The sequence below is a fragment of the Pelobates fuscus genome, chromosome 2 (genome assembly GCF_036172605.1).
Source record: "Pelobates fuscus isolate aPelFus1 chromosome 2, aPelFus1.pri, whole genome shotgun sequence".
Taxonomy (NCBI): Eukaryota; Metazoa; Chordata; class Amphibia; order Anura; family Pelobatidae; genus Pelobates; species Pelobates fuscus.
In genome coordinates this window covers 9,613,605-9,628,515 of record NC_086318.1, presented here as the reverse complement: position 1 = coordinate 9,628,515, position 14,911 = coordinate 9,613,605, and the positions used below count along the sequence as shown (strand labels likewise).

Genomic DNA, 14,911 nt, shown 5'->3' with positions numbered 1-14,911 from the left:
TACTGTTATATGTTTTCTCTCTGTTTTTGGATGTTGTCTCTGTTTTAACGTTACATGTTTTCTTTCTGTTTCTGAATGATGTCTCTGTTTTACCGTTATATGTTTTCTTTCCGTTTTTTGATGTTGTCTTTGTTTTACCGTTATATGTTTTCTTTCCGTTTTTTGATGTTGTCTTTGTTTTACCGTTATAAGTTTTCTTTCTGTTTTTGGATGCTGTCTCTGTTTTACCGTTATATGTTCTCTTTCTGTTTTTGGATGTTGTCTCTGTTTTACCGTTATATGTTTTCTTTCTGTTTCTGGATGTTGTCTCTGTGTTACCGTCATTTGTCTTGTTTCTGTTTCTGGATGTTGTCTCTGTTTTACCGTTATATGTTTTCTTTCTGTTTTTGGATGCTGTCTTTGTTTTACCGTTATATGTTTTCTTTCTGTTTTTGGATGTTGTCTCTGTTTTACCGTTATATGTTTTCTTTCTGTTTTTGGATGTTGTCTCTGTGTTACCGTTATTTGTCTTGTTTCTGTTTCTGGATGTTGTCTCTGTTTTACCGTTTTTTTTTGTTTTTTTTCTGTTTTTTGATGCTGTCTTTGTTTTACCGTTATATGTTCTCTTTCTGTTTCTGAATGTTGTCTCTGTTTTACCGTTATGTGTTTTCTTCTGGGGTATATGGAGGTGGAGGTGATGGGGTATATGGAGGTAATGGGGTATATGAAGGTGGAGGTGATGGGGTATTTGGAGGTGATGGGGTATTTGGAGGTGTAGGTGATGGGGTATATGGAGGTGATGGGGTATATGAAGGTGATGGGGTAAATGGAGGTAATGGGTTATTTGAAGGTGATGGGGTATATGGAGGTGTAGGTGATGGGGTATATGGAGGTGATAGGATATATGGAGGTGATGGGATATATGGAGGTGATGGGGTATATGGAGGTGGAGGTGATGGGGTATTTGGAGGTGATTGGGTATATGGAGGTGTAGGTGATTGGGTATATGGAGGTGATGGGGTATATGAAGGTGATGGGGTATATGGAGGTAATGGGGTATATGAAGGTGGAGGTGATGGGGTATTTGGAGGTGATGGGGTATTTGGAGGTGTAGGTGATGGGGTATATGGAGGTGATGGGGTATATGAAGGTGATGGGGTATATGGAGGTAATGGGTTATTTGGAGGGGATGGGGTATTATGGAGGTGTAGGTGATGGGGTATATGGAGGTGATAGGATATATGGAGGTGATGGGATATATGGAGGTGATGGGATATATGGAGGTGATGGGGTATATGGAGGTGGAGGGGATGGGGTATTTGGGGGTGATTGGGTATATGGAGGTGTAGGTGATTGGGTATATGGAGGTGATGGGGTATATGGAGGTGATGGGGTATATGAAGGTGATGGGGTATATGGAGGTAATGGGGTATTTGGAGGTGTAGGTGATGGGGTATTTGGAGGTGATGGGGTATATGGAGGTGTAGGTGATGGGGTATATGGAGGTAATGGGGTATATGGAGGTGTAGGTGATGGGGTATATGGAGGTGATTTGGTATTTGGAGGTTATGGGGTATATAGAGGTAATCAGAGGGGATCTAGAAGAAAAATAAAACTGATAACTGTGTAACAGATTGAGAATTCTCTGTATCTGGACATAATGAAAACTCATTTTGACAGCCTCCCATATGGTCTAGCGGTTAGGATTCCTGGTTTTCACCCAGGCGGCCCGGGTTCGACTCCCGGTATGGGAAGTTAAACTTTTATTACACATTTTAATTATCTTCTAATGCTGGTTTGTCAGATTTATAAGTTAGTGAAATCTTTAATTCTCAAAAAATTGAGAAACAAAATATTAATTGTTGTACTACCTGTTGGCGAAACAGGCGTCCGCCGCGCAAAAATCAGGTATTAGTGTGACAGGTGATTTTAGCGCCCCCTGCACCCCACGGAAGCATGCGACTCCAGGCTCCATTAGGGAACCACACGCAATGTCAGGCTGTCCGGCTGGAGGGGAGTGCTTTGGGGGCTCAGATCCAGGCTATACGGGGATAGACTTTGGTCCCTATTAATATTATGTATGTTTTGGGGTGTTTTATGTTTTATTCCTTGTACCTCCAGTGCCTGGAAGATAATTTGTTTAAGTAAAGTAAACTCACTTATCTCCCGGACACAGAGACTCCTGGGTGTGGTTTTTAGACATGTGCAATTTGGTTCCATCCGAATTGAAATTCGGACGAAATTCAGACATTCGGATGCATCCGAATGTCCGAATGGCTGAAGTCCCGAATTTCCGAAGTGCCGAATTTCATAAGTCCGAACCGAAATGCTGAATTTTCGAAGTGCCCTATTTCGGAAGTCCAAACTGAATTGCCGAAGTGCCGAATTGCTGAATTTGCAAAGTGTCGAAGTGACGAATTTCGGAAGTCCTGAACCGAACCGAATTGCAGAAGTGCCGAAAATGGGTAGGATTGGGGTTGGGGTAGCGATAGGGGTTGGGTGTCAGGAACCAGGAACCAGACAGAGACAGAAGTAGATGCAAACACACCTTTATTAATAAATAATTAATAAATAACAAAAGCAAAGTCCAGGAATCAAGCAGGGGTCAGTCACCAGAGCGGGTAGTCAGACAAGCCAGGATCAGGAGCACGGAGAGCAGCGGAGTCAGGAACAAGGCCGGAGTCAGGAACCAGGAGCAAACAGGAAACACAGGAACAAGGAGACTTCTGGGAAACAGGAAACCACGCAAGGGCAAGGAGGTTCTGGGCTTAGCTGCTTAAATAGGCAGAACTGATTAGCAGCAGGGTTGATTACTACTCACAGGTGAGTAACCGTGGCAACAAGCAGAAGCAGCTCATAGTAATTGCAGCTGAAAACTCAATCACTGAAACAGAAAGGGTTGCTGTTTAAAACAGCAAAGAAACCCTGACATTGGGGTAGGTTAGAGGTAGGGTTAGGAGTAATGTTAGGGGTAGGGTTAGGGGAAGGTTAGGGTTAGGTTAGGAGTAGGGTTGGGTTAGGAGTAGGGTAGGGTTAGGGTTAGGAGTAGGGTTAAAGATAGGGTTGGGTTAGAAGTAGGACTAGGGTTAGGTTAGGAGTAGGGTTATGTTATGGTTAGAAGTTGAGTTAGGGTAGGGTTAGGGCACCTCTACCCCTAACCTATCCCTACCCCTAACCCTACCTTAACACTACTCCTAAACCTAACCCTACCCTAACCATAACCCTAACCCTACCTACTCCTACTCCTAACCCTAATCCTAACCCAGCCCTAATCCTAACCCTACTTGTAATCCAACTCATACCCTAGCCCTATTCCTAACCCTAACTCTAACTATACTACTAACCTAACCATACTCCTAACCCTAATCCTAACCCAACCCTAACCCTACTCCTAACCCAACCCTAACCCTATTCCTAACCCCAACCCTACTCCTAACCCTAACCCTACTCCTAACCCAACCTGTTACAGCACCCCCAGGCATAAAAGGGGTTAAAAGCCGTTTAGGAGATATTCCCTTCCAGAGATACAGGCAGCTACTGCAGAACACCAATCTCCCAAACTGGAAACACACGAATGCTTCAAACTCCTGAATCGGAACCATACGAATGCTTCAAACTCCCGAATTGGAACCAAACGAATACTGCAAACAGGTGAACAGGAAAAACCATACGAACAGTTTACACTCCTGCCAATCGGTCTGAAACAGCATACAGTAAATCCCCCCCCCAAAATGAGACAAGGCTCCGTGTTGAGGGTCAAGCAGTGGTCTGATTTAATGGGGCTACCTGCCCGGGATTTATGCAGGTCTTCCACCTGGTGGACACTCCCTTAGAGGACCAGATGGAATACTGGGACACAAATGGTAAAATGACCAATCACAAGCATACAGGGTTAAAACACTCCCACAGTACATTACAATCCCTCCCCTCTATCCTGGAGATAATTGGGAAGTAATCCAATTATCTCCAAGGACAGAGGCAAAACTCCATTAACCACACGGCAGTAAAAAGACATAAAAATATATAACTGTGCAGCCATTGCATAAAACAGGTACATTCAACCTATCCCCAGATAGCTTAGATCTGAGCGCACATTATTACCGAATGGCGCTCAGATCACATACATACAGTTCAATCACCATGGAGCCAAAGTCGTTCACATAATCTTTCGGTATATGAATAGGCTCCACGGCATAGCTATCTGGGGTAACACTGTCCACCCATTAAAATACAGAATGGACCGGCGTTCAGCTAAAGGACTGAAGGCAGGAGAAGGGAGGTCGGCGGCTCAGCAGTGTTCGTGCGTTTAACTGTCCATTTTGAGTTACACAGGTTTGGAGCTGAACACCGCTCGCCATTCGGGAGTTTAAGATAGCCGCAGCCACGTGTTTGGCTATACGAACAGCGGCCACCCAGCGTTCATCCATTAAGCTGCGGAAAACGGCAGCTTCTTGGAGGTAAATCACTGGCACACTCCTTACCCAGGTGGTCCGTTCATTCGTGAGTTGGTTCGGTACATTCAATCTACCGAACACCCAGGCAGAAAGGCACGAACATGCCTTTCTGCAGGGGAAAATACAAGTTTTTAACATGGGGCCATAGTCCAGAGGCAGCAGGCGAGCAACCAGGCTTCTCCAGAACATAGTGGCGAAGTTGGTTCCGCCACACAACCCTAGCCCTACTCCTACCCTTATCCTAACCCAACTCTAACCCAACCCTAACCCTACTCCTAACCTAACCCTAACCCAATCCTACTCCTAACCCAACCCTAACCCTACTCCTAACCCTAACCCAACCCTAACCCTACTCCTGACCTAACCTGTGACAAACTGCCATTTGCCACTGGGCATTGGAGAGGACTGATTGCCAGCCTCCTGCCCTGCGACTATGGCCCTGGGATGTATTGCCCCTCTAGGAACTGATTTGGGCATACTTGGCCCTTTAATTCCCAGAGAAAGGGCTTGTACTTTTAAACTGGCACTTCGGATGCAGTCGAAGTGCCGAAGTCTTCGAAGTGGCCGCCATTCAAATACCGAACACGTGGCGGCGGTCATTTTAACTTATTCGAACGCGGTCAGCGGTGTGTGCAGCCAAATCTATGGAACTGTTTTCAGCTACCCAACAACGCTGACCCGTACCTTCTACTCTACTTCGACACTGCGGCTGGAGACTAAGTCCCGTTCGAAGATTCGAACGCTCGTTTGAATGGGACTTAGTCATTTTCTCGGTGTAAAATAGACCGCACAGCCCAAGTCCATGGAACTGTTTTGGGCATGAAAATGTGCTTGCGGTCGGTCAAAAGTGACTTATATCTATCTCCCGAACGGCTGAACGGATTCGAATGATTTTGGGGTATGTTTGTATTTGGAATGTGCTGAATAATAACATGTACTTTTATTAATATTGGATGTATAGTTTTAGAGTTATGAAAGTGGGGTAAAATGTATGTTTTAAACTGTACGGATAATTGGGTTACCCCTCGGGCTAAGGGGAGGAGATGTGTGGGATGTAACCATTGTTTGATTGGCTAATGTATAATTGTCTGTGGGCGTCTCCCTTGCATGGAAGAATTGCATAAAAGCAGAGTGTGTGTCATTAAACCTCAGTTTTTCTTGACCCTCAACACGTAGTCTTGTCTCGTGATTGGAGGGGACAGCTATATTCACACTGGGGATTGCTATGCTCTGCATACTCCCTGGAGCCTTAATCACTTAGCTCTTTTAAGAGCTGTTCCTGTTATGCTCTCCTTGGAGGAGAGGTGTTCCCCACACGGTCCTGTAGGACAGAAGCTGATCCAGGGTGGAAGAAAGACGGCAAGACTCCAATTAAGCTACGGCGGTTGTGGAGTCTGCGGTGGTTGTGGTGTCTGCTGCAGTGCTTCGAGTCCTCAGGAAGCGTTAGGAGCATCCTTCAATGGAGGTACCCAGTCGGGGTGCCAGGTGATCCGTTACATAACCCTAACCCAATCCTACTCCTAACCCAACCCTAACGCTAATCCTTACCCAACTCTAACCCTAACCATACTCCTAACCCAAACCTAACCGTACCCTAACGCTAACCCTACTCTTAACCCTAACCCAACCCTAACCCTAATGCTACTCCTAACCTAACCCTTACCCTACTCCTAACCCTAACCCCACTCCTAAACCAACCCTAACCCTACTCATAACCCTACTCCTAACCTAACCCTACTCCTAACCCTACTTCTAACCCAACCCTAACCCTACTAACCCAACCCTAACCCTACTCCTAACCCTACTCCTAATCCTAACCCTACCCTAACCCTAACCCTAACCCTAATCCTAACCCAACCCTAACCCTACTCCTAACCCAACCATAATTCTACTCCTAACCCTAACCCTACACTGTTCCGAAGTGCCGAAGTGCCGAAGTCTCAAAGTCTCGAAGTGCCGAAGTGCCAAAGTCCCGAATTTCGGAAGTGCCGAACCGAACTGAAGTGCCTAATTGCCGAAGTTCCGAATCGAACCAAATTGCAGAAGTCCCGATTTGCCAAAGTGACTAATTTCGGAATGTCGAACCTAACCGAATTTTTTGGCCATGCACATCCCTGGTGTTTTTCTTATACTTTTGCTGGAGACCCCATGCTGGGGATCTGTGTATAAAAGTGGACCATCTGGCCATAATAAAACATTCCTGTTGTACCCTTCATCAAGTCTCGACTGATGTTTGGGTATGCTAATGACAAAACTCTTTATTTCTCACAATTTGGTTGATTTTGAGAGAGTACGAATCAACGTACTATATGAACCGGCTATATTTCACACTACCTTATAGGAGTTCGGGAGAGTGCAAACGAATGTACTATATGAAATGCATGGGGTTCGTTACAGAGGGGAGTTCGTCCCATTCACTCGTACTGTGGCAGAAGGTTTTGTATAGTGGGCACCCACACAGTTCCTGAACCTCGGTCCATGTCCCAGTGCCTATAGGGCAGTGATGGCGAACCTGTGGCACGCTGGGTCCTTTCTGTGGCAACGCGGCCATAGGTTCGCCAATAATGCAGAGTAGGCACCTGCCTGCCCGAAACGGCAGGCACCTACTCTGCTTCCGGGTCGGGAGGCAGGGGAGGGATCTTTGCAGCAGCTCCCCTGTCCTCCCGCGAGCAAGCTGTGTGGAGCGTTGCCGTGTGTTACCATGGCAACGCTCCACACAGCATCGTGCGGGAGGACAGGGGAGCTGCTGCAAAGATCCCTCTCCTGCCTCCTGACCCGGAAGACTGCTTGCCACCACCGGACCACAAGGGATGGCTGTGTCCCCCCTTCCTTCATTAGAGGTAAGAAGGAGGAAGGGGGGGACTGATTTAATCTACTTTTTTTATTTTTTATTTTATTACTTTAGCCCTACACCCCCCACACAGCACCCCTACCCCCGCACAAAGCACCCCTATCCCCCACAGAGTACCCCTACCCCCCATACAAACAGTACCCCTACCCCCCCACACAGCACCTTTACCCCCCACAGAGTACCCCTACCCCCCACACAGCACCCCTACCCCCCCACAGAGTACCCCTACCCCCCCACACAGTACCCCTACCCCCCCACACAGTACCCCTACCCCCCCACACAGCACCCCTACCCCCCTGTTATAGATTGAATAGCAGTTACTTGTCTTCAAGCGGGTGTGTCAGGCCTACAGTGTGTGCTCTGCAGAACTGTTCCAGTGCACATTGCCACTCATATCTGGTGTCTCTGTAGCGTGCTTTTACAAAGAAAAAAGGTTTCCAGTGTAAGCTAATAGCAGCCAGTCAGTGTCCTTCAAGCGGCTGTGTCAGGCCTTCCTTCAGCGTGTGCCCTGCACAACCCTGCCAGCGTACTTTGACAGTAGCCACTCATATCTGGTGTCTCTGTAGCGTGCTTTTACAAAGAAAAAAGGTTTCCAGTGTAAGCTAATAGCAGCCAGTCAGTGTCCTTCAAGCGGCTGTGTCAGGCCTTCTTTCAGCGTGTGCCCTGCACAACCCTGCCAGCGTACTTTGACAGTTGCCACTCATATCTGGTGTCTCTGTAGCGTGCTTTTACAAAGAAAAAAGGTTTCCAGTGTAAGCTAATAGCAGCCAGTCAGTGTCCTTCAAGCGGCTGTGTCAGGCCTTCCTTCAGCGTGTGCCCTGCACAACCCGGCCAGCGTACATTGACAGTTGCCACTCATATCTGGTGTCTCTGTAGCGTGCTTTTACAAAGAAAAAAGGTTTCCAGTGTAAGCTAATAGCAGCCAGTCAGTGTCCTTCAAGCGGCTGTGTCAGGCCTTCCTTCAGCGTGTGCTCTGCAGAACTGTGCCAGTGCACATTGCCACTCATATCTGGTGTCTCTATAGCGTGCATTTAAAACCCAATTTAGTTTTTTCACTGTTATAGATTGAATAGCAGTTACTTGTCTTCAAGCGGGTGTGTCAGGCCTACAGTGTGTGCTCTGCAGAACTGTTCCAGTGCACATTGCCACTCATATCTGGTGTCTCTGTAGCATGCTTTTACAAAGAAAAAAGGTTTCCAGTGTAAGCTAACAGCAGCTAGTCAGTGTCCTTTAAGCGGCTGTGTCAGGCCTTCCTTTAGCGTGTGCCCTGAACAACCCTGCCAGCGTACTTTGACAGTTGCCACTCATATCTGGTGTCTCTGTAGCGTGCTTTTACAAAGAAAAAAGGTTTCCAGTGTAAGCTAATAGCAGCCAGTCAGTGTCCTTCAAGCGGCTGTGTCAGGCCTTCCTTCAGCGTGTGCTCTGCAGAACTGTGCCAGTGCACATTGCCACTCATATCTGGTGTCTCTATAGCGTGCATTTAAAACCCAATTTAGTTTTTTCACTGTTATAGATTGAATAGCAGTTACTTGTCTTCAAGCGGGTGTGTCAGGCCTACAGTGTGTGCTCTGCAGAACTGTTCCAGTGCACATTGCCACTCATATCTGGTGTCTCTGTAGCATGCTTTTACAAAGAAAAAAGGTTTCCAGTGTAAGCTAATATCAGCCAGTCAGTGTCCTTCAAGCGGCTGTGTCAGGCCTTCCTTCAGCGTGTGCCCTGCACAACCCTGCCAGCGTACTTTGACAGTTGCCACTCATATCTGGTGTCTCTGTAGCGTGCTTTTACAAAGAAAAAAGGTTTCCAGTGTAAGCTAATAGCAGCCAGTCAGTGTCCTTCAAGTGGCTGCGTCAGGCCTTCCTTCAGCGTGTGCCCTGCACAACCCTGCCAGCGTACTTTGACAGTTGCCACTCATATCTGGTGTCTCTGTAGCGTGCTTTTACAAAGAAAAAAGGTTTCCAGTGTAAGCTAATAGCAGACAGTCAGTGTCCTTCAAGCGGCTGTGTCAGGCCTTCCTTCAGCGTGTGCCCTGCACAACCCTGCCAGCGTACTTTGACAGTTGCCACTCACATCTGGTGTCTCTGTAGCGTGCTTTTACAAAGAAAAAAGGTTTCCAGTGTAAGCTACTAGCAGCCAGTCAGTGTCCTTCAAGCGGCAGTGTCAGGCCTTCCTTTAGCGTGTGCCCTGCACAACCCTGCCAGCGTACTTTGACAGTTGCCACTCATATCTGGTGTCTCTGTAGCGTGCTTTTACAAAGAAAAAAGGTTTCCAGTGTAAGCTAATAGCAGCCAGTCAGTGTCCTTCAAGCGGCTGTGTCAGGCCTTCCTTCAGCGTGTGCTCTGCAGAACTGTGCCAGTGCACATTGCCACTCATATCTGGTGTCTCTATAGCGTGCAGTTAAAACCAAAACATTTTTTTCACTGTTATAGATTGAATAGCAGTTACTTGTCTTCAAGCGGGTGTGTCAGGCCTACAGTGTGTGCTCTGCAGAACTGTTCCAGTGCACATTGCCACTCATATCTGGTGTCTCTATAGCGTGCTTTTACATAGAAAAAAGGTTTCCAGTGAAAGCTAATAGCAGCCAGTCAGTGTCCTTCAAGCGGCTGTGTCAGGCCTTCCTTCAGCGTGTGCTCTGCAGAACTGTTCCAGTGCACATTGCCACTCATATCTGGTGTCTCTGTAGCGTGCTTTTACAAAGAAAAAAGGTTTCCAGTGTAAGCTAATAGCAGCCAGTCAGTGTCCTTCAAGCGGCTGTGTCAGGCCTTCCTTCAGCATGTGCTCTGCAGAACTGTGCCAGTGCACATTGCCACTCATATCTGGTGTCTCTGTAGCGTGCTTTTACAAAGAAAAAAGGTTTCCAGTGTAAGCTAATAGCAGCCAGTCAGTGTCCTTCAAGCGGCTGTGTCAGGCCTTCCTTCAGCGTGTGCTCTGCAGAACTGTGCCAGTGCACATTGCCACTCATATCTGGTGTCTCTATAGCGTGCATTTAAAACCAAATTTTTTTTCACTGTTATAGATTGAATAGCAGTTACTTGTCTTCAAGCGGGTGTGTCAGGCCTACGGTGTGCGCTCTGCAGAACTGTTCCAGTGCACATTGCCACTCATATCTGGTGTCTCTGTAGCGTGCTTTTACAAAGAAAAAAGGTTTCCAGTGTAAGCTAATAGCAACCAGTCAGTGTCCTTCAAGCGGCTGTGTCAGGCCTTGCTTTAGCGTGTGCCCTGCACAACCCTGCCAGCGTACTTTGACAGTTGCCACTCATATCTGGTGTCTCTGTAGCGTGCTTTTACAAAGAAAAAAGGTTTCCAGTGTAAGCTAATAGCAGCCAGTCAGTGTCCTTCAAGCGGCTGTGTCAGGCCTTCCTTTAGCGTGTGCCCTGCACAACCCTGCCAGCGTACTTTGACAGTTGCCACTCATATCTGGTGTCTCTGTAGCGTGCTTTTACAAAGAAAAAAGGTTTCCAGTGTAAGCTAATAGCAGCCAGTCAGTGTCCTTCAAGCGGGTGTGTCAGGCCTACAGCCTGTGCTCTGCAGACCTGTGCCAGTGCACATTGCCAGTTTGCAACTCATATCTGGTCTCACAGTAGCTTGCACGCATAGTACCACTAATCCCCCAAAAAATGACAGGCAGAGGCAGGCCACCCCGCAGGGGCCGTCGTGGTCGTGGTGCTGTGATTCCCTTTTGCCCTAGAATAATGCCCAGTTTTCAGAGGCCACGTACCCTGAACTTGAAAAGTTCTGAGGACATAGTTGACTGGCTAACACAGGGCACCCAATCTTCTACAGCCTCCGCTCTGAACCTTGACGCACCATCCTCCTCCAGCTTAGCTTCAGGCACCTCTCAAGATACCACTCACCCGCCTGCCGCCACCACCAAAACTAGCACCACAGACCCTTTACTTGGTATGTCAGAGGAGTTATTCACACATCCGTTTGAAGAAATGAGTGATGCGCAACCATTATTGCCAGAGGATGTAGATAACAGGGATATGTCTCAGGCAGGCAGCATTAAACACATGGAGGTACGGTGTGATGATGATGATGTTGTACCCGCTGCTGCTTCCTTTTCTGAGTTGTCAGATACAAGCGAAGCGGTTGATGATGACGATGCGTCCATGGATGTCACGTGGGTGCCCGCTCGTCAAGAAGAAGAACAGGGCGAAAGTTCAGATGGGGAGACAGAGAGGAGGAGGAGACGAGTTGGAAGCAGGGGGAGGTCGGCACCCGGAGTTAGCCAGACAGCACGCCAATAAACGCATTCTGTTGCCACCACCAGAATGCTGTCATTGCACAGCTCAGCAGTGTGGCATTTTTTTTTGTGTGTCTGCCTCTGACAACAGCGATGCCATTTGCAACCTGTGCCAAAGAAACTGAGTCGTGGGAAGTCCAACACCCCCCTAGGTACAACTGCTTTGCGTAGGCACATGATCTCACATCACAAACGCCTATGGGATCAACACATGAGTACAAGCAGCACGCCTACTCTAAGCCGCCATCCTCCTCCTGGTCCAGCATCTTCAGCCACGTCAACCACTGCTGTCCTCCTTGCCCCCTCTCAACCATCTGCCACTCCGTCTCCCGCCTTGAGCAGTTCCCGCTCATCTGCCCACAGTCATGTGTCTGTCGAGGACATGTTTGAGCGTAAGAAGCCAATGTCACAAAGTCACCCCCTTGCCCAGCGTCTGACAGCTGGCTTGTCCGAACTATTAGCCCGCCAGCTTTTACCATACAAGCTGGTGGAGTCTGAGGCGTTCAAAAAATTTGTAGCTATTGGGACACCGCAGTGGAAGGTACCCGGCCGAAATTTATTTTCACAAAAGGCAATCCCCAACCTGTACTCGATTGTGCAAAAGGAAGTAATGGCCTGTCTGGCACACAGTGTTGGGCAAGGGTCCATCTGACCACTGATACCTGGTCTGCAAAAATGGTCAGGGCAGGTATATCACCTACACTGCGCATTGGGTAAACCTGCTAACGGCTTACAAGCATGGAATGCGTGGCATTGCAGAGGAGTTGGTGACACCGCCCCAACTTGCAGGCAGTCCTGCTGCCACCTCCTCTACTCCTCCTACTCCATCCTCTTCCATAACCTCCTCGGCTGAGTCCTCTTCTGCTGCTGAGTCTTGCTCCACATCAACGGCACCCCCCCAGCTCCCCAGGTACTATTCCACATCGCGGATACGGCAGTGTCACGCCGTCTTGGGTTTGACTTGCTTGAAAGCAGAGAGTCACACCGGACAAGCACTCCTGTCCGCCCTGAACGCACAGGTGGAAAAGTGGCTGACTCCGCAGCAACTGGATATCGTCAAAGTGGTTTGTGACAACGGAACAAATTTGTTAGCGGCATTGAAGTTGGGCAAGTTGACACATGTGCCGTGCATGGCACATGTGTGTAATCTGATCGTACAACGCTTTGTGCATAAGTACACAGGCTTACAGGACGTCCTGAAGCAGGCCAGGAAGGTGTGTGGCCATTTCAGGCATTCCTACACGGCCATGGCTCACTTTGCCGATATCCAGCAGCGAAACAACATGCCAGTGAGGCTTTTGATTTGCGACAGCCCTACACGTTGGAATTCAACACTCCTAATGTTCGACCGCCTGCTCCAACAAAAAAAAGCTGTTAATGAATATTTGTATGACCGGGGTGCTAGGACAGCCTCTGGGGAGCTGGGAATTATTTTGCCACGTTACTGGACGCTCATGCGCAATGCCTGTAGGCTCATGCGTCCTTTTGAGGAGGTGACAAACCTAGTCAGTCGCACCGAAGGCACCATCAGCGACATCATACCATTTGTTTTCTTCCTGGAGCGTGCCCTGCGAAGAGTGCTGGATCAGGCCATAGATGAGCGTGAAGAGGAAGAGGAAGAGTTGTGGTCACCATCACCACCAGAAACAGCCTCATCAGCATCGCTTGCTGGACCTGCGGCAACGCTGGAAGAGGATTGTGAGGAAGAGGAGTCAGAGGAGGAATGTGGCTTTGAGGAGGAGGAGGAGCAAGACCAACCATAACAGGCATCCCAGGGTGCTCGTTGTCACCTATCTGGTACCCGTGGTGTTGTACGTGGCTGGGGGGAAGAACACACCTTCATTGACATCAGTGAGGAGGAGGAACGGGAAATGAGTAGCTCGGCATCCAACCTTGTGCAAATGGGGTCTTTCATGCTGTCGTGCCTGTTGAGGGACCCTCGTATTAAAAGGCTGAAGGAGAAAGACCTGTACTGGGTGTCCACGCTACTAGACCCCCGGTATAAGCAGAAAGTGGCGGAAATGTTACCGAATTACAACAAGTCAGAAAGGATGCAGCATTTGCAAAATAAATTAAAAAGTATGCTTTACACAGCGTATAAGGGTGATGTCACAGCACAACTGGAATCTAACAGGGGGAGAGGTGGAAGTCATCCTCCTCCTCCCACGACCACGCCAGCAAGGACAGGACGCTTTAAAGACGTGTTGTTGATGGAGGACATGCGGACCTTTTTAAGTCCTACGCATCGCCACAGCCCTTCGGGATCCACCCTCAGAGAGCGACTCGACCGACAGGTAGCAGACTACCTCGCCTTAACTGCAGATATCGACACTCTGAGGAGCGATGAACCCCTTGACTACTGGGTGTGCAGGCTTGACCTGTGTGCTGAGCTATCCGAATTTGCAATAGAACTTCTGGCCTGCCCCGCTTCAAGTGTCCTGTCAGAAAGGACCTTCAGTGCAGCAGGAGGTATTGTCACTGAGAAGAGAAGTCGCCTAGGTCAAAAAAGTCTAGATTACCTCACCTTTATTAAGATGAATGAGGGTTGGATCCCGAAGGGACTGACACTGGGCGATACATTCGATTAAAAAAGGCATGATGAGATGTGCTGCCTTGGGCTAAAAATGGTCCACACGCTGCTGTATTTTAGCTCTGAATGCCGGTTGACTTGCGTGACTTATCCACCACCAACTAGGGTTCAAGCCGCCATGTTTTAGGGCACTTTCTGCCTGTGAAACAAACATCAATTTTTTTGGCCACTGCTACAGCAGCGGCTGCAACAATACCAAATTTTTCAGGCATGTGTGCATGCCTAATTTTTAGGCCCACTGGTGCAGCACTGTGGCTTCAAAAACCAAACAAAAAAAAAGGCACATAGTGACCCTATGTAGGTGGAACAGTCCCTATTCTGCACTGTGTCAGTGTGTATCATGGTCGCTGAGGACGGGGAACAGTCTCTATTCTGCTCTTGCATTTCTATTTCTTCTTAGATAACAAAAAAATTCTGAGACGACATTGGCAGGGCTATTCACTTGTGTGATCTGTCATGAATTGTCATGTGAATGTTAATTTGAACGGTGGGGCACAAGAACTTGAATCTGACAATTTTTATTTTATCAGAGAACTTGTTCAGGATACAGAAAGGAAAAAAGGGAGGGTAAGTGGTTAATGTACATCGATCTTATTCACATCTTATACATTCAAGAGCAAACTGGTTATTTATTCTCGTGGGAGTTTTTCCGCTGCCCTTGTGCCTTCGGTCTAGTACCATGTCAGGGTTGTCTTTCTCTCCTAAACCTGGGTTTTGTCCGGGGTATGGGAAGGGGTAAACCTGGGGACAGGCTACGGTAGGGGAAGAAGAACGGGGGAAATAGACGTCGGAAG

General features: G+C 48.1%; 1 protein-coding gene and 1 non-coding gene across 2 annotated transcripts in view; both read left to right on the top strand.

Annotated features, from left to right (window-relative positions):
• Window positions 1-618: 618 nt before the first annotated feature.
• Window positions 619-14,911, top strand: part of LOC134586033 (uncharacterized) — a 67,607-nt gene continuing 53,314 nt past the window's right edge. Inside the window, exon 1 of the mRNA XM_063441537.1 lies at window positions 619-1,147. Coding sequence (XP_063297607.1) covers window positions 619-1,147 — 529 coding nt within the window. The remainder of the gene's footprint in view (window positions 1,148-14,911) is intronic.
• TRNAE-UUC (transfer RNA glutamic acid (anticodon UUC)) lies at window positions 1,662-1,733 on the top strand. Its single transcript has one exon. It is a non-coding gene; the product is annotated as a tRNA-Glu (tRNA).